Here is a 19,915-nt window from a genome sequence, read left to right as displayed (position 1 = left end):
GGTATCTAAGACAGTAACTATATAAAGGGAGAGGGATGAAGATATATGGAGGTAGACAGTTTTTATACTACTGAAACTATATAGGTGCTAGTCTCACTAGGCTGGTGTTAATTTAATATGTCAATTGTAATTACAAAGGTACCCACTAAGAAAATAACTTAAAAAAAATAGAGAAAAAGGAAAGAAGGGAATCAAAATGTCACACTACAAAACATCAACTAAATATTTAAGAAGCAGAAATGGAATTAGTGATGAAAAAAGACGTACAGAAAACATAGGTAAGTGGCAGAAGTAAATGCTTCCTTCTCAGTTATTACCTTAAATGTCAATGGCTTAAACTCCCCTATTAAAAGGCAGAAATTGACAGATTGGATGAAAAGGATGATCCATCTATATACTGTTTACAAGAAACATTGCAGGTACAAAGACACAAAGAGTTTAAAGTAAAAGATTGGAAAAATATATTCCATGCAAACAGTAATCTAAAGAGAATGGAGTGGCTATATTATTGTCAGACAAAATAAGAGTTTAAGTCAAAAAATGATTATATGAGACAAAGAAGATCGTATATCGATAAAAAGTTGAATCCAGCAAGAAAATGTAATGACTGTAAATATATGCACCTCACAACAGAGTCCCAAAATGTATGAAGCAAATATTGACAGAATCAAAGGGAGAAACATATATTTCTACAATAGTTGGAGACTTCAGTACACTTTCAATAACTGATAGAACATCTAAACAGAATACCAAAGAGAACGTCATCAACATGGCAATGTAAACAGCTACTGAAAGTTTCTCTCCAGAGATTCAAGGAGGAAAAGTACAATTTAATTGTTTGAAACTCGAGAGGAGGATATAGACTGGGGAAGACCTTACAAAGGCCATATTGAAGAAAGAGAAGAAATATCATATCAGGCAGATGGGTGAGTGAGTGTTCATCCTGGAAAGCCGCCAGGGGAGCAGGGAGCCAAGCTGTAGACGAGTGGGTGAGGGTCTGGGCTGGAAAGCTGCAGGGGGAAAGGGCAGCTGAGCCACAGACCAGCAGACCCACAGCCAAGAACTCCCATGCCAGGGACAGGCCATTGCAGCAGGCAGAGAAGAGTAAAAGAGGGTAGCTCTCCACACCCTATGCAGCCATCTTTGCAGCTGGCTGGGAGACACCTCTGCACAGTGCCGGGGCCGAAAGCCTCCTAAAGGAAATTTGGGATTTGGCAGGCTTGCGACAGTGTCCACCCTTCCTCCACGGGAGCCTGTGGTGTGCACAGCCTAGAGGCAGGAGGGCCACATGGAAGTGCCAGGAACCCTCCCCTAATCCTAGGGATGCATGGGCACTCCACAGAGAGGGACTGCAGGGCATTTGAACTGGAGGGGCAGATGCACAGGTCTGCAGCCTCAGTGTACACCACCTGCAGCCCCTGGAAAGGCTGGGATCACTGTGTCCTGAAGTGGTCTCCCTGCCAAACTGCACAGGGCACACCTCCCACTCACAGGGCTGGCCGTCCCCACTGCACACCCACATGGTTTGGACCCCCATTTAGTGCATAGATGAAGTTGGGGAAAACTGGCTTGAGGGTAAGAGGTGGCTCGGGAGCTCCATCTGCTGATAGCTCAGGGAAAATGCAACCTGCAGTTCTGTTAAATTACAAATAAGTATTCAAATAAGTCTACATATCCTAAAAGAACCCTCTCAAGATAAGCAAATGCCAAGAGGCCAAAAACAACAGAAAATTATAATGCATATGAAGAAACCAGAAGATATGGATAATCCAAATGCCTAAGTCAAAAAGCCAGAGAAGACACATAGTTTGGAGCAAGTAGTCAAAGAAGTACTCACCAACATCAGTATCATGGCTCTGGATATAAAGGACATGAAGAAGACCATAAAGAAGAATCTGAAAGAGTAAATTATAAATACAGCAGATCTTGTGTAAATAAAAGATTCAGGTGATCAAATTAAAAAGATTCTTGAGTCACGTAAGAACAGATTTGAAGAGGTAGAGGAAAGAATTGGCGAACTGGAAGATAGCATGATGGAAAGTGAAAGCACAAAAGAACAGATGGTGAAAAAACTGGAAAAATTTGAAGTGGATCTCAGGGAAACAGTGGACACCTTGAAGTGCACAAATGTGAGAATCATCAGCATTCCAGAAGGGGAAGATAAGAGTAAAGGGCTAGGAAGAGGATTCAAAGACATTGTTGGGGAGAGCTTCCCAACCTTTCTAAATGACATAAATACACAAATCATAGATGCCCAACGGACTCCAAATAGAATAAATCCAAATAAACACACCCCAGGACATATTCTGATCAGATTATGAAATGCTGAAGAGAAGGAGACAGTTCTGAAGGCAGCAAGAGAGAAGCAATTCACCACATACAAGGGAAACAACATAAGACTAAGCAGTGACTGCTCAGCGGGCACCATGGAGGTGAGAAGGCAGTTATATCACATATTTAAAATTCTGAAAGAGAAAAATTGACAACCAAGAATTCTTTATCCAGCAAAGCTGTCCTTCAAATTTGAGGGAGAGTTTAAAATTTTCACAGACAATTGCTGAGCAAATTTACGAGCAAGAGACCTGTTCTACAAGAAGTACTAAAGGGAGCTCTACCAGCTGAGAAAAAAAGAAAGAACAGAGAGGTCTGGAGAAGGGCACAGAACAGAAGAGCTTTATTAAGGGTACCTTAAAGGAAATAAAGAGAGAGAAGGAAAAATACATCTGACAAATAAAAAACAAAGGATATGATGGCTGATTCAAGAACTGCCTTCACAGTAATAACATTAATGTGAATGGATTAAACTCCCCAATTAGAAGATATAGATTGGCAGAATGGATAAAAAAATATGAAGCATCAATATGTTGCTTACAAGAGACTCATCATAGACTGAGAAACATAAGGAAATTGAAAGTGAAAGGTGGGAAAAAATATTCCATGCAAGCTACAGCCAAAAGAAAGCAGAGGTAGCAATATTAATCTTAAATAAAATAGACTTGAAATGCAAGGATGTCATGAGAAACAAAGAAGGACACTATGTATTAATAAAAGGGAAAATTCAACAAGAAGAAATAACAATCATAAATTTCTGTGCACCCAATCAAGGTGCCCAAAGAAATTTAAAAGACAATAAGAGGATACTATGAACAACTGTATGCCAACAAACTAGATAATTTAGAGACAGACATTGGCAAAACTGAAGGAAGCAATAGATGTTTCCACGATAATTGTGGGAGACTTCAATACATCACTCTCTCCTATAGATAGATCAACCAGACAGAAGATCAATAAGGAAATTAAAAAACTAAACAATGTGATAAATGAATTTGATTTAACACACATATATAGAGCATTACATCCCAAATCACCAGGATACACATTCTTCTCTAGTGCCCACAGAACTTTCTCCAGGATAGATCATATGCTGGGGCATAAAACAAGCCTCAATAAATTTAAAAAGATCACAATTATTAAAAGCACATTCTCTGTTCACAATGGAATACAATTAGAAGTTAATAACCATCAAAGATCTAGAAAATTGACAAATAAGTAGAGGCTAAACAACACACTCCTAAACAATCAGTGGGTTAAAGATGAAATTGCCAGAGAAATTGCTAAATATCTAGAGATGCATGAAAATGAGAGCACAACATACCAAACTTATGGGATGCAGTGAAGGTGGTGTTGAGGGGGAAATTTATAGCTCTAAGTGCATTCATTAAAAAGGAAGAAATAGCTAAAATCAAATAACTAATGGAACAACTGAAGAAGCTAGAAAATGAAGAGCAAACTAATCCTAAACCAAGTAGAAGAAAAGAAATAACAAAGATTAAAGCAGAAATAAATGACGTAGAAAACAAAAAAACAATAGAGAGAATAAATAAAACCAAAAGTTGGTTCTTTAAGAAGGTCAACAAGATTGACAAGCCCTTAGCTAGACTGGCAAAATAAAAAATAGAGGAGACCCAAATATACAAAACAATAAATGAGAGAAGGGACATTATTGTGGATCCCAAAGAAATTTGAAAGACAATAAGAGGATACTATGAACAACTGTATGCCAACAAACTAGATAATTTCGAGGAAATGGCAATTTCTTGGAAATGTATGAACAACCTAGACTGACCAGAGAAGAAATAGAAGACCTCAACCAACCAATCACAGGCAAAGAGATCCAATCAGTCTTCAAAAAGCTTCCCACAAATAAAAGCCGAGGGCCGGATGGCTTCACAGGGGAATTCTACCAAACTTTCCAAAAAGAACCGACACCAATCTTACTTAAACTCTTTCAAAAAATTGAAGAAAATGGAACACTACCTAATTCATTTTATGAAGCCAGTGTCACTCCAGTATCAAAACCAGGTAAAGATGCTACAAGAAAGGAAAGCTACAGGCTAATCTCCCTCATGAATATAGACGCAAAAATTCTCAACAAAATACTTGCAAATTGAATGCAAAGACACGTTAAAAAAATCACACACCATGACCAAGTAGGGTTCATTCCAGGCATGCAAGGATGGTTCAACATAAAATCAATCAATGCAATTCAATATATTAACAAATCAAAAGGGAAAAACCAAACAATCATCTCAATAGATGCTGAAAAAGCATTTGACAAAATCCGGCATCCTTTTTTTTATAAAAACACTACAAATGGTAGGAATTGAAGGAAACGTCCTCAATATGATAAAGGGCATATATGAAAAACCCGCAGCCAGCATAGTACTCAATGGCAAGAGACTGAAAGCCTTCCCTCTACGATCAGGAATGAGATAAGGATGCTGGCTGTCACCACTGTTATTCGACATTGTGCTACAACTGCTAGCCAGAGCAATCTGGCAAGACAAAGAAATGAAAGGCATCCAAATTGGAAAAGAAGAAGTAAAACTGTCCTTATTTGCAGATGATATGATATTGCATTGGGAAAACCCTGAGAAATCAATGACACAGCTACTTGAGCTAATAAATTTAGAAAAATAGTGGTATACAAGATTAATGCACATAAGTCAGTAATGTTCCTACACACTAGAAATGACCTAACTGAAGAGACGTTCAAGAAAAAGATTTCGTTCTCAATAGCAACTAAAAAAAAAATCAAGTACCTAAGAGTAAACTTAACCAAAGATGTAAAAGACCTATACATAGAAAATTACATAACTTTACTTAAAGAAAGAGAAGGGGACCTAAAGAGATGGAAAAATATTCTGTGTTCATGGATAGAAAGGAAAATGTCATTAAGATGTCAATTCTACCCAAACTCATCTACAGATTCAATGCAATTCCAATCAAAATTCTAACAACCTACTTTGCAGACTTGTAAAAGCTAGTTAACAAATTTATTTGGAAGGGAAAGATGCCTCAAATTGCTAAAAACATTCTAGAAAAGAAATTCAAAGTATGAGGTCTTAACACTTCTCGATTTTGAAGCTTACCATGAAGCCACAGTAGTCAAAACAGCATGGTATTGGCACAAAGATAGACTTATTGATCAATGGAATCAAATTGAGAATTCTGAAATAGACCCCCAGATCTGTGGTCAGCTGATCTTTTTAAGGCCCCCAAACCCACTGAACTGGGACATAACAGTCTCTTCAACAAATGGGGCTGGGAGAACTAGATATCCATATCCAAAAGAATTAAAGAGGAGCCTCACACCCTACACAAAAATTAAAGTGCATTAAAGACCTCAATATAAGAGACAGTACCGTAAAACTCCTAGAAGATAATGTGGGGAAACATCTTCAAGAGCTTGTGTTAGGAGGTTGCTTCTTAGACATTACACCCAAAGCACAAGCAACAAAAGAAAAAATAAATAAATGGGAACCCCTCAAAATTAAAAGCTTCTGTTCCTCAAAGGAATTTGTCAAAAAGGTGAAGAGGCAGCCAGCTCAATGGGAGAAAATATTTGGAAACCATGTATCTGATGTCTTGCATATATAAAGAAATCCTACAACTCAAGGACAATAGTACAAACAACCCAATTATAAAATTGGCAAAAGATATGAACAGACATTTCTCTTAAGAATAAATACAAATGGCTAAAAACACATGAAAAAAATGTCCATCTTCACAAGCTATTAGGGAGATGCAAATTAAGACTACAATGAGATATCATCTCACACCAATTAAAATGGCTGCCATTAAACAGGAAACTACAAATGCTGGAGAGGATGTGGAGAAATTGGAACTCTTACTCATTGCTGGTGGGACTATATAATGGTACAGCCACTCTGGAAGACAGTCTGATGGTTCTTTAGAAAACTAGATATCTAGTTACCCTACGATCCAGCAATTTCACTTTTTGGTATATACCCAGAAGATCTGAAACCAGTGACACAAACAGGTACTTGCACACCAGTGTTCATAGTAACATTATTCACAATTGCCAAGAGATGGAAACAATCCAAATGTCCCTCATCAGATGAGTAGATAAACAAAATGTGGTATATACACATGATGGAATGCTGCATGGCAGTTAAGAAGGAACGAGGTCATGTAACATGACAACATGGATGAACCTTAAAGACATAATGCTGAGTGAAATAAGCCAGACACAAAAAGAGGGATATATATGTTACCACTAATGTGAACTCTGTGAAAAATGTAAAATAAATGTTTTCTATTATAGAGTGTAAGGGACCTAGAGATAGACAGCAACTAGTGAAGGGGGAATGATAATCTAATAAGAACAGATAAGATATGGGGAGTAATGTTAATGATATGGGAATGCTCAGGAATGACTATGGTTTGTTAATCTTCTTGCGGTATGGTAGGAACATGTTGGAAGCAATGTAGTTATTTTAGGTTATTTGTTTTTCTTATTCCTTTGTGTTGTTTTATTTGAATTGTATTTTTATTATTTGGTAAAGTATAAAAAATAAGGGTAAGAGAAAAGACTAAAATTAAAAACAATATCAGTGAGGAAGTAGGGGACTTGAAGAGCAGTGCTAATTGATTAGACCTAATGGACACATATAGAACACTCCACCCGCAACAGCTGAGTACACAGTCACCTCAAGTGCACACGGAACATTTTCTAGAAATAGATCATTTTAGGACACACACAAATCAAATCTTAATAAATTTTAAAATGTTGAAAACATGCAGAGTATCCTCTCAGACCACAGAGGAATAAAAATAGCAATCAATAATAGAAGGAAAGCTGAAAATTTACAAATATGTGGAAATTAAACAGCACAGTATTACACAACCAGTAAGTCAAAGAAGAATCACGAGGGAAATTGGGAACTGTCTTAAGTCAGATGAAAACAAAAATACAGCATATGAAATCTTATGGGATGAAGCAAAGGTAATGCTCAGAGGGAAATTTACAGCTCTAAATGCCTACATTAAAAAAGTTCGCAGATCATTAACCTAACTTCATACCTAAAGAAGCTGGAACAAGAAGAGCAAACTAAACCCAAAGTCAGTGGAAGTTAACAGTAAAGATTAGCACAGAGATGAATGAAGTGAAAAAGAAAAAAAAAGGTAGAGCAACAACAAAAACAAAGGTTGGTTGTGCTGGTTTGAAACTATTATTGACCCCAGAAGAGCCATGATCTTTCAATCCAGTCTAATTTGATGGAAATTTTTGCTCATTTCCATGGAGATGTGGGTGAGACCTTGGATTCAGTTATTTCCATGGAAGTATGACCCCACCCATTCTGGGTGGGTCTTGATTAGATCACTGGAGTCCTTTAAGAGAGCTCACTGAGAAGTTAAGCTCAGAGGAGCCCAGAGAGACATTTTGGAGAGAAGCTAAGATATATAATCCACAGTTTGCCCCCAAGAGAATTTAAGAGCCAGTACAGACCCAGACGCTTGGAGATATAGACAGAAGGACGTTTGGAGATGCTAAGATAACATATGATGACCAGAGTTTGCCCCAGAGAATCTAAGAGAGGACCCTCCAGATGCTTTGAGAGAAATGCCCTGGGAGGCAAGTAAGGATGCACAGAGGCTGAGAGAGAGAAGCTAAGAGAGATAGAAGCCCAGAGACATTTTGGAGAAAGCCACTTGGAAACCAGAACTTGGGAGCAAAGGACCAGCAGACACCAGCCACAGGCCTTCCCAGCTGACAGAGGTGTTCCAGATGCCATTGGCCTTTCTTCAGTGAAGGTATCTACCTCTTGTTGATGCCTTAATTTGGACACTTTTATGGCCTTAGAACTTTAAAATTTGTAACATAAGTCACCTTTATAAAAACCAATCCTGCTGCAAAGGAGAGGCTAGGCCTCCCTATAGTTGTGCCTAAGAGCCTCCTCCCGAATGCCTCTTTGTTGCTCAGATGTGGCCCTCTCTCTCTGGCTGAGCCAACTTGAAAGGTGAAATCACTGCTCTCCCCCCTACGTGGGATCAGACACCCAGGGGAGTGAATCTCCCTGGCAACGTGGAATACGACTCCCGGGGAGGAATGTAGACCTGGCATCGTGGGACGAAGAACATCTTCTTGAACAAAAGGGGGATGTGAAAGGAAATGAAATAAGCTTCAGTGGCAGAGAGATTCCAAAAGGAGCCGAGAGGTCACTCTGGTGGGCACTCTTACGCACACTTTAGACAACCCTTTTTAGGTTCTAAAGAATTGGGGTAGCTGGTGGTGGATACCTGAAACTATCAAACTACAACCCAGAACCCATGAATCTCGAAGACAGTTGTATAAAAATGTAGCTTATGAGGGGTGACAATGGGATTGGGAAAGCCATAAGGACCACACTCCACTTTGTCTAGTTTATGGATAGATGAGTAGAAAAATAGGGGAAGGAAACAACCAGACAAAGGTACCCAGTGTTCTTTTTTACATCAATTGCTCTTTTTCACTCTAATTATTATTCTTGTTATTTTTGTGTGTGTGCTAATGAAGGTGTCAGGGATTGATTTAGGTGATGAATGTACAACTATGTAATGGTACTGTAAACAATAGAAAGTACGATTTGTATGACTGCGTGGTATGTGAATATATCTCAATAAAATGAAGATAAAAAAAAAACAAAAACAAACAATCCATTTCTAGTATCTTGCGTAATGGCAGCTCTAACAAACTGGAGCATTGGTTTTTTGAGAAAATCAATGAAATCTGCAAGCCTTTAGCCACACTTACAAAAAGAAGAGAGGCAATACAAATAACTAAAATCAGGAATGAAAATGGGGCCGTTACTACCAACATTACAGAAATAAAAAGGATTATAAAAGGGTACTATGAACATTATATGCCAACAAATTAGAAAGACTGGATGAAATGGACAAAGTATTTGAAACCTAATCTGATGCAAGAAGAAATAGAACATTTCAACAGACCTATTGCAAGAAAAGAAATTGAATCAATAATTAAAAACCACCCTACAAAGTAAAGCCCAGTACCAGATGGTTTCACTGCTGAATTCTATCAAACATTGGTTTAACACCAATCCTTCCCAAACTCTTCCAAAAAAATAGAAGAGGAGGGATTACTTCCTAACTTGTTCTGTGAGGCCATGATAACCTGATACCAAAACCAGACAAAGGCAGCACACAAAAAAGAAAATTACAGCCCAGTATCCTTTATGAATACAGATGCAAAAATCCTCAACAAATTACTGGTATTCTAGTTTGCTAATGCTGCCAGAATGTAAAACACCAGAAATGGATTGGCTTTTATAAAAGGGGGTTTATTTGGTTACACAGTTACAGTCTTTAAGGCCATAAAGTGTCCAAAGTAACGCATCAACGGTCTGGTACCTTCACTGGAGGATGGCCAATGGTGTCCGGAAAACCTCTGTTAGCTGGGAAGGCACGTGGCTGGTGTCTGCTTGCTCCCAGGTTGCATTTCAAAATGGCATTCTCCAAAATGTCTGCATCAGCTTGCAACGGCTGTCTTCAAAATGTCTGTCTTAGCTACAGCTACTCTCTCAGCTCCTGTTCATTCCTCAGAGTTGTCCCTCTTGGCTGTGGCAAGCTGGCTCCTTCTGTCTGAGCTTTTATAGGGCTCCAGTAAGCTATTCAAGGCCCATGCTGAATGGGCAGGGCCACACCTCCATGGAAATCATCCAATCAGAGTTATCACCTAGAGTTGGGTGGGGAACATCTCCATGGAAACACTCAATCAAAGAATTACAATCTAATCAACACGAATACGTCTGCCCGCACAAGACTGCATCAAAGAATATGGCTTTTTCTGGGGGACATAATATATACAAACCGGCACAACTGGCAACCCAAATCCAACAGTATGGTCAAGAAGATTATACACCATGACCTGATAGGATTGATTCTAAGAATGTAAGGATGTTTCAACATAAGAAAATCAATGTAATATACTACATTTGTGGGATGAGAGAAAAAAACCACGTGATCATTTCAGTTGATGCAGAAAAAGCATTCGGCAAAGTCCACCATCCTTTCGTGATAAAAGCACTAGAAAACTAGGAATAGAAAGGAACTTCAACATGATAAAGGGAATTTATGAAAAACGCACAGCAGATATCATACACAATGGTTAAAATTCTAGAAGCCTTTCCCCTAAGATCAGCTACAAGGCGAGGATGCCAGTTGTCACCCTTGTTTTAGTTAGCTTGGCTGCCGGAACGCAATACCCCAGAAATGGGCGGGCTTTTAGCAGTGGGAACTGCGTAGGCGACAAGCTGACGGTTCCGAGTCTGAAAATGTCCAGATCAAGGCGGCATCAACACAGTATCTTTCTCCTGAAGACAGGCTGCCGGTGGCCCTTCACCGCCCAGTCCCCACTCAGGCCTCTGTTGGGCACCTAGCGTCTTCCCTGCGTGGCTCCGTTCTGGTCTCTATTGAGCACCTCATGTATTCCCAGGGTGGCTCCCTCAGGCCTGTATTGAGCACCTCGTGTATTCCCAGGGTGGCTCCCAGTTTGGTGATTCAGAGTGAGCAGAACTGGCAGCTCCCCATCCTCAGCAAGCTCACCTTTTTTGAGCGAGGGCTAGAGGGTGAACATCCACATGACGGACAGGGCCGCAGTAGGGAGAAATGAAGCTGGTGAGGGGTGCAAGCGGGAAAAGGTGCCTGGAAGGCCCTTGAAGATGTGAGTTAGCGAACCCCTGTTTTACCTGCTCTGTGCCGGGGTGATCCCCAGACTGGGCTCCCAGGGGCCAGGAGAGTTTTTCCTCCACATCGCTGCATCCCCCTCGTGTGACAGCATTGAACAAAAGAGGGGACCACGCAGGGGCATGCCCTTGACCAGGATGGGGCACCCACGGCAGGAGCTTTCTGGGCAGCGCAGCAAGGCTCTGAGCTGGGGTGCCAGCCCCTGGCCTCAGGCAGGCGTCTCTGCCACCATCCCCACTCCCTACTGTGTCACGGAGGTAGATCCAGAACTTCCATAGACTTTAGAAAGCAACCAAGTAGGCTTTCCACGGCGGCACTTCATTCGTGACTTTTAAAAATTGTTTAACAACTTGGCATCTCCTGCACTCGTGAGTTCATTTTGTAGATTTCACACCTGCAGATGGCCATTTTCCCAGCGACAGTTCCATTTTGCAGAACGAGTCATGTCGATAGTAAGAGTGCGGGTTTCATTTTGCTCTCAAGGTTGGGGAGGGTGGGGAAGTCAGACTTGTAGAACATTTTGGAGAACTGGCCAACTTGCTATGCCCTTATGCAAGACTGATAAATACATTGAGCTATTTCAGAGTCTTCTTATATTTTCAGTTGGAATAAATTAGTTGAAAGTAAACTTTTATGGTTTAATTCAATTCCTTTTCTCCATCTATTTAGTATGAGACCATTGCAACAAACAGCTTTCAACACAATAAAAACCTCGGTATCGGGTAAGTGAAATAGTGCCTAAAAGGGGAAGAATTTAAAGGTTAATGCTGCTGAAATACACTAAATAATGCCTAACATTAAGATTTTTTTATCATAGCTCCTTCAGCAAAGTCAAATGGACATGTGTTCCCACCACCTAAACTGCCAGCGTCCGGAAGGTGTGTATGTGTCTGGTAGGGCTGGTCTTTGTTTACGAAGCCCTTGCTCCAGCGTCTGTGTTTCATGGGTCCTTCCTTCAGACCCTCCTACATTTCGCATCCCATTAGTCCACGATCCAGATCCCTGAGCCTAAGGAACCCAGATATCAGACGGTTCGCTGGACATTCAGTGATGCAGTCATGTACCTGGATTCCAGCCCCTTTGAGTACCTACCTTGAGGGGGGCTGGAGGAATGAATAGGGAAGGCAGAGCTGCTTGGGGGGCATCTTCTGGGACTCGGGGGGAGCTGTGCAGGTGCTGCTTCATTTCTCAGTGTAGAAGGAACGCTAAGGAGAGAAAAGGCTGCTAAAATGCCACACAAGACGTGTGTGTGAGCTTTCAAGGGCCTCTGGGGTGACCGTGGCCCAGTGGACATGGTTCCCTGTGGCCTGCTGGCCTCCCCTCCCCTGGCACAAGCAGCCAGCCCTGTGGCCAGAGTGGGTGGCCTGGGGCCTTCATGTGGCCCATGTGGGGATGTGGAGCCGTCAGAGAAGAGAGACCCACCAGCTCCAGGACAGCTGGACTCGGCCGGTCCCCCCTCTGCAGGGTGGGGGAGCTCCATCCATGGAGCTTTCTGCTGTGGGAGCCAATGCCTTCCTCCTCCTTATTCCTCCTCAGAGTGAGTTGGGTTGTGGTCACTCGAGGCAGCTGGTGGTGGTGTCCCTCGCGCTCTGCTGCTGCTTCGCCCGCCCTTTCCCTGACACCTGGGCACTTGCTTTGCACCTGCTTTTGGAAAGTGCTCTCTCGCTTCTTCCCTCGTTCTCTTTCCTCTTTCTGCCTTGTTTCCCCTGTGGGGATGCCCGAATGACGTCTCCCCACCAAGCTTTGTGCTGGTGAACGAAGGAGTTCAGTCTCATTCAGCACTGGTGGGCCAGGCCGTGAGTGCAGCCAAGAGGAGTCAGAAGTTCCTCCTGCAGGAGTGAGAGCTGCAGCGTCGGGGAAGGGAGGAGGCGGGGAGAGGGGGAGCAGGGGAGGGGGCCAGTCGGGCAGGTGGGCGGCTTCCGTGCTCTGGAGGGGGTTTTGTGTTTAATTTTAAAGACAGTGTGTCTCCGCTAGAGTTTTAGGAAGGGAGATGGGCCAGATGATGTAATTAGAGGTGATGCAGTTGTTGAGCAGGCACCGGTTGGTTACATGTAGAGTCACAGAAAGTACGTGAGAAAACGGCTTTACTGTGATGATGGGCGTCACTTTTAGTGTTATAATGAGGTGTAGGGGACGTGTGGGTTAAAGTCTAAGCTACTGCGCATGTCAGGCGGCCCATTTTGGTTAGATACGGCTTCAGTTATCAAGATAACTTTGGACTTGGGGTGGGTTAGTTCTGGGCTTAAGACTTAGATCATAAGACTTTAAAGTGAAAAAATTGGATAAATGGGTACAAGTGAAAGTCAGTCACAAGGTTTTTACAATCACAAAGGCACAAGATAAAGGCTATACAGTCATTATCAGAGATTGAGGCAGCTGGATGACATTTCAGGTTCCAGGTATTTCCCTCTGTCTACTCTAGTACACCAGAAAGTAAAAAGGAATGTCTCTGTAATGATGTCGGTCATCATCAGCAGCCCTTAAATCCTAATTTCTCGGTCGCAGTAAGTAATGCTCCTGTTATCATTCTTTCCTAAATTTTCAGTAATTTCAGGTTTTATTTCTTCTTTATCACAGGAATTCTTTGGAAGAATTTTTTTTTTTCTTTCCAAGTACTTAAGTTTGGATATGCTTTTGTTTTTTAAGTTTTAGTTTTTTGTTTTGTTTCATTTTATACTGTGGCCTCGACAACCATTTTCATCTCTTCTGGCTCTTTCTTCTTGTAGTTTACCTCCATACTTTTTGGAATTTATCAATTTTATGAGTGTGGGTGTGTATTACCTAAGAGGGGTCATTTTTGTAAATGTTTCATGGATGATTGAAAAGAATGTGCCATTCTCTTTTGGTCCCAAAGTTTTATAAATAGCAGTAAATTAAGCTAAAAAAAAAAAAAAAAAAAGGAGAAGAAGGGACATGGGGGTGTCCCAATTTGTCCCTTGTCCCGTGGCTGCAGCGTACCCGGCACGGTGCCCCGGCCCGGCTGCCTCCCCGTGTGTCCTGACAGTGCCGTGGAGCCAGGGGCTGCCTCAGGACGTTCCCAGATCTCGGTACATCCAGGTGTGCCTGAGGCCATGTTAGGCCATTTGGACAAGGTCCAGCTGGGTTAACATGTTTCACTGTCTGCTCCACAGGGTACAGATGATGGACGTTGATCTTACCCCTTCCCCAGTGAGAAAAGTAAGTAGAGCCGTCTCCTCAGTTGTTCCCAGGCCCCAGTGGGTGGTGGTGGTGATTTTCCTCTGCGCCCTCCGTGCACCGCCTCCCTGGCTTGGTCTCCTCACTGGCGGCTGAGCTGGTGCCTAACCCAGGTCCGGCCTGACAGTACCTGGAGCAGCCGCAGCGCGGTGGGCACAGGGGGAGCCAGGGCAGGTGGGCCGTGCCAGCCGCCCTGCTGGGAGCTGCCCTGGCCCAGGACCCCGGAGGAGCGGCACCTCAGGGTCGAGTGGGGCAGGCCCATGGGCTCCTGCCCTCACCTGCAGCTCGAGGAACAACCAAAACCCTGTCAAAGAAAATCAGAACAAAACCCTATCGCCCAGAGAAGGAAGTGGGTTTGAAAGGAAAGGACTCTTGGGAAAGCTGTAGGCAGGCAGCTTCCAACTGCAGAGGATGGGGCCAGAGAGACCCAGGCCCCAAACCCAGAGAGGCAGGGGTAGCTCGGGCTGGCCTCAGACAGCGAGTCAGGGAGGGGAAGGTGCCTCCAGATGTCGCGCAGGCGGGGGAGTGTGTTCTGAACTCCAGGGGTGTCTGGTGCACACTCAGCTGTTGGTCATTTGTGTCTGTGTTTAATTTGTACTCTCCTTTGGGGTCACGTTGCATAGCTCACTGCTTCTTGGCCGCACTGTCCGGGCATCTCATAAGGTGAGCTCAGCTGGTCATCCCGGGAGCCGAGAGTGGACGCTGCTATGCAGGCGCAGCGGGGGGAGTTGGGCCGGTTCCCAGGGCAGGGGATGGGCGCTATCGAAAAGGAGGGTAGAGCTCCTGAGCCTCCCGCCCACTCCCCGCCTGCCCACCCCACCCCAGGTCCGAGTCAGGCCAGCCCTGAAGCCTCCCGATGGGAGGCACCCGGCCTCGCCCCTGCCCTCCCTGGCCCTGGACCCCTGCCCACCCCCACACTCCGCTTCTGCCGGGAGCTTGCAGGCCACTGGGGCGCCTTCTTGCCTGTGTTTGTACTTCAGCACCAGCTGGGACCGAGTGTGGGCGCCATTCGTGGCCTTGTTGGAGGGTGAGAAGCATTCACAGCGTCCTTGTCCCTGGTGTAGTGTGGAGTAATTTTCTCCCGCGGGGCAGCGTCCTGGCTTCCTCCGAGAAGGTGCACGATTGGGGTAGGACGGGCCCTGTAGACTGTGGGCCAGATGAGTCGCCTGTCCCGGGTGTCACATCGGAAATCTCAGGCAGAGACCAGGAAGCTGTTCAGTGTTTTGAAATTCCAAAGTGAGAGCTAGACCGGAAGTCAGCAGAGATTTTCTGTAACGGGGAAGGGAGTAGCTGTTTTAGACTTGGCTGGACAGTCTTGGCTGCAGCCAGCAGGCTGTGCCATGACGCGCAGATGCACCGTGGGCTGTGCAAACAAGTGGCCATGGCCGTGGCCGAGTTCTGTAGAACTTGGTGAGCAGAAGGAGGCAGTGGGCTAGACCAAAGTGTACATTTTTAAAGAAAGTGTCTGAAACCAGTTGCTCGCCTCCTGAAACTCCGTCTCACCCCTGGAGTGGGTGTATGGAGAGGTTTCCTTGACGAGAGCTGCTTCTCTGCCGGGGGTCCCCCTTGACAGCGTGGCATGAGAGGGGCTCCCTAAGCAGCCCAGGCCTGAGCGTGGGTGTCAGGGAGGCGCAGGGAACTGGGGCTCACCCTCTGACCAGGGGCCGGGGTGGCGGTGGGCCCTCGGCAGCAGAGCAGGGACGTGAGCTGCTGCTGCAGGGGAGGGAGTCGTGCCCCGGGAGGGGCAGCCTGGGAGGGAGTGCCAGGGCTCCTGCCCAAGGGGGGCCTGTCGGAGGTGAGGGCGCAAGCAGCCAGCCCCAGGAGGGGCCATGCCCACCTGGTGGGGAGCCCCCAGCACACAGGAGAGGCGGCTCAGGGAGCAGAGCCCCCTGCACCATCCTGCCTGGAAGCGGCGGCCACCTACAGGCCCAAGCCGAGGCAGAGGAGGCCTCTGTCCTGTGGAGGTGGACACGGAGATGGAGAGTCCGGCCTGGCCGTACGGCCTCGGGGTCAGGCTCCTCGGAGCACAGGCCTTTCCACTTTGTCCAGGTGACCAGCGTTGCAGAGTTTTCTAAAAGGTAAAGCTCTGAGTTATACAAACATAAGTAAACGCTTGTCACAGATTTTATTTAACTCATTAATTAAAGAAGGAAGCCAGTAAAACGTGAAAACAGGTTCCAAGGAGAATCCAAAGAGCAGACCCGTCACGGCGTCGGGAATGCTGGAGTGAGAGTGCTGGCGGGTGCAAAGCTGGCTTCCTCCTCAGAGTGGTGGGCACCTGCATCACCAGACACGGCTCACTTGGTGCTCGGTGGACAAGAAGCGTTTGCGTCACTGCTCGTTTTCTGTGAAGTCGCTGCAAGACAGACACAAGCCCCATGGAATCCAGTAACCCTGAGGGCTGCTTTAGACAGCACCTCCTTTTCCGTTGCCGGAGTGCCCAGTAACCTCCTTGCCCATTTCAGAGTCTTTCACAATTTTTCCTGACATCAGAAAAGTCACGGGAGCCAGAACTTTCATTCTCTGGTGTGGGTAAACGTCCTTGACTGATTAAGTTTTAAATAGACAGTGGGAGACAACAATAAAATTGCCCTTCGATTCCATACTGCGAACCGTGCCCATTCACTGTGCTGGCTGCACACACGGTCAGGGAGGTGTCAGGGTGAGCCGAACATGGGGCTGGCAGCCAAGGGCAGGGGAGAGGTTGCGGGGCGGCTGCCATCCTATGGCGACATGTGAAGGCGCCAGGAGGAAGAGGGTTTCGGGAAGGTCTGTTGTGCATTGAGGATGTGTTTTGGAATTGAGTCAGGAGCTGGCTGTGTGGCGTCATCTCAGAGAGGCTCATTCTCTCACTGCATGTCTACTCACCCCAAAACAGCCTCCTGATGCTGGGGCATCCCCTGGGGCCTCTCTGGCACCCCGGTGTAGGATCGCAGCTGGTCCTGCTCTTCACCGCCTGGCAGTGAGAGCGAAATCTCTGAATGTGGGCCTAGAGCAGCCACTGAACTCCGGGTGCAGCCAAGCACAACGGCTGACACCCCCAAATCCTAGATGGTAACTCCCAAAACGTACTCCTGTATACAGCCTGCACGCAGTATCCTACTCCACGAAGCCCAGGGTGGAAGCCCAGCACGATGAGGGGTGATGCAGCGCTCACGGGTGCACCCTCAGTCCCTCTGCCCACTGCCGCCTGCGCAGGGTCTGCCCCGTGGCCGGGGCTCTGCAAGGCCTGTGGGAGCCCCCGCAGCCTGGGGCAGCTCGGGCACCACCCCCTCTTCACCCATTACCACATTGCCCCAAACACGGCTCAGGAACTCGCCTGGCAAATGGGAATCCTTCCTTAGTGGCGGCTAAGGGAGAGGAGGGGATTAACTAATTTAGCTAATCTGTTCATACTTGAGTGGTTTTGGTCCTCACTTCATGGAAATAATTTTTCTCTGTTAAAGTTTCAATGTATCAGGTTGATTAAAGTTGGCATGAACTTTACATACCCAGGGGTGATGTGAGAGCAAGTCGGAGAGGAGGGTCTCAAAGTGGGCACCCAGGCAGGAGGCCGCTGAGGAGGAGACACAGATAGGAAGCTGGTTGGTGTGTGAGCGAGTGATGCACACACGGGGCTGGAAGGGTGATCGCTGTCCAGTGTCCAGACTGGTGTGAGTGGCCATTGTGCATTTGGCACTGAGCATGTCACCATCCATGTCCAGGGCCCGTCCGCAGTGCTCTGGTTGCCAGGTGAGCAGCAGCTGCCCTGGGCACCTGGCTGTCAGCACAAAGGCGGAGCCCCTGTGGTGGGCATGGCTGGCCAGGCCCTCTGACACAGCAAGGAGCAGACAAGGATTTCAAGGAGCTTTACTCCAAAATGGAGCTGCAACGTGGAACGTGAGCTGGAAGGGATGTGAGGTCAGGGAGGTTTCATTAAGATGAGCTAATTGAAGGCGTGCTAGCAGACAGGGATCATCCAGAAACAATGGGATGGAGCAGTTCTGAGCATACAAATGAGGAAGCTTCCAGAGCCCGAGGAGGGTGCTGCCTGGTGAACATGGATGCCTCTGCCATCTGCAGTGGGTAGCAGGCGAGGGAGGTGCCCAGGTGCAAGTAGGAGGCCCCTGTCTGGTTGGCGTGTGCTGAGGGCATCAGTGGAGGGTGAAGAGCGGGTGTGGAAGTTTGAGGAGGGCTGGGGCAGTGCCAAGTGGGGAAGCTCATTTATGAGCAGCTGATGTTGACTGTCCAGCAGTGCAGGCGGCATTTGCAAAACATGGCCCCAGCGGGAAGCGAGGCCACGCAGAACCTTGTGTGGTTTTGGCATCTGTGGCAGCCGCTGTCATGCGGACAGCATGGAAGGCAGCCGGGGTTCACCAGGGTTAGAGCCTTGCTGGGGTTGTGGGCCCAGGGGCAGGCCTGGGGTAAACGTGCTGGCGGAGGGCGGTCTCGGAGCTGGGGGGACAGGAGGACTGTTGAACTGAGGCCCCCTGTAGGGCCGAAGGGCCTTGGGGTGGATGCTGGGAAGCAGTGTTTTGGAAGGAGCGCAGCAGCGGAGGGTCTGCTGGGACGGGGGCTCAGGTGGAGGGGCTGGGTGTGGGCAGAAGCCGGGGGAGGATGCCAGGACAGGGCTGTGGCTGTGGAGGTGGATGGTGGAGGATGGGTGCCCAATCTGTCTGGGAGCCCCTGGGGTATTGAGCGAGTGGGAAGAGCTGGTGTGCCAGCTGCTCACGCCAGGCCCCGGCTCCACTGCCCCGCGTCCATGGCTGTCGGCATCTGGCTCTTACAGTGACAGAATCATGATCCCAAAATGAAGCTTTGTTCAGGATTTTCAAATATCTGGCCACAGTCAAGAACTTCTGTTTTCTGAGCGGTGGCCTCCTCCATCCCTCACCGTGTGAGGCCTGCGGGCCCCCAGAATTGTCCTCCCCTCAGGGCAGGAGAGGCGCGTGGCCCTGCGGGGTGTGCGGACCAGGCAGGGACTGCAGGCTGGGCGGGGACTGCAGGTCCCGGGCGGGCTGCGCCTGAGAACCACGGCGCTTCTCATAATGGCAGCTTGGCAACTTTACCTCTCGGTTTCCTTCCCCACGATGCAGCCTGAGACAGCAGCTGGCCCGACAAGGATCTCTTTGATCAGTCCCCCGCAGGATGGACGCATGGGTGAGTAGACAACCCGAGGTGGACGCTCATTAAGATAGAGCCCGTAAAGGTGAGGTTCCACCCAAGCTCCCGGAGCTCTGGGTTTACCGGGATGGGGAGCGTTCCTAAGGACCGTGTCCCACTTCGGCGGCCCTCCTGGATTTGAACAGAAATCAGATGGCCGGCTTTGCTCATGGTTCTGTTTCCACTGGAGGGCAGGGGGCCGGGGAGCCTGGCGGCTCGCCCCCTCCCTGGGCCCTTCCCCGCCGCGGCCTTCCCACACACGCCCTCCTTTCCCCGGTGCACCCTCAGCCGGCACCCCACCCTTGGGAGTTTGACCTTAGTGTCGTAGTGGAAACGTTTATACTTAGAATAAAGCCTGTATAGCCTCAACTATTAAGATTTCCTGTTTTCTTTCCCACCATTGTGTCTTGCATCCCACTTCTCGGGTGTATTTTTATTCTTGCCGAGTCAGCAGGTGGTGGATGTTCTGATGACATTTCTGATGGTGTCTCTGCTTCGCCCCCAGGCTGGGCCACCCTGGGTGTGCGGA

General features: G+C 46.7%; 1 protein-coding gene across 2 annotated transcripts in view; it reads left to right on the top strand.

The window, feature by feature from the left end:
• RNF212 (ring finger protein 212) overlaps positions 1–19,915 on the top strand; it is a 129,594-nt gene that overhangs the window by 86,691 nt on the left and 22,988 nt on the right. For both annotated transcript variants that reach the window (XM_037829217.1, XM_037829218.1), the window contains exons 6-9: positions 11,719–11,771; positions 11,867–11,927; positions 14,181–14,226; positions 19,320–19,383. In XM_037829217.1, the coding sequence (XP_037685145.1) occupies positions 11,719–11,771; positions 11,867–11,927; positions 14,181–14,226; positions 19,320–19,383 (224 nt within the window). The remainder of the gene's footprint in view (positions 1–11,718; positions 11,772–11,866; positions 11,928–14,180; positions 14,227–19,319; positions 19,384–19,915) is intronic.

Source organism: Choloepus didactylus, chromosome 3, assembly GCF_015220235.1.
Source record: "Choloepus didactylus isolate mChoDid1 chromosome 3, mChoDid1.pri, whole genome shotgun sequence".
In the NCBI taxonomy this organism is placed as follows: domain Eukaryota; kingdom Metazoa; phylum Chordata; class Mammalia; order Pilosa; family Megalonychidae; genus Choloepus; species Choloepus didactylus.
Note: the sequence above shows the minus strand (reverse complement) of the source record. Positions and strands in the feature narration are given on the sequence as shown.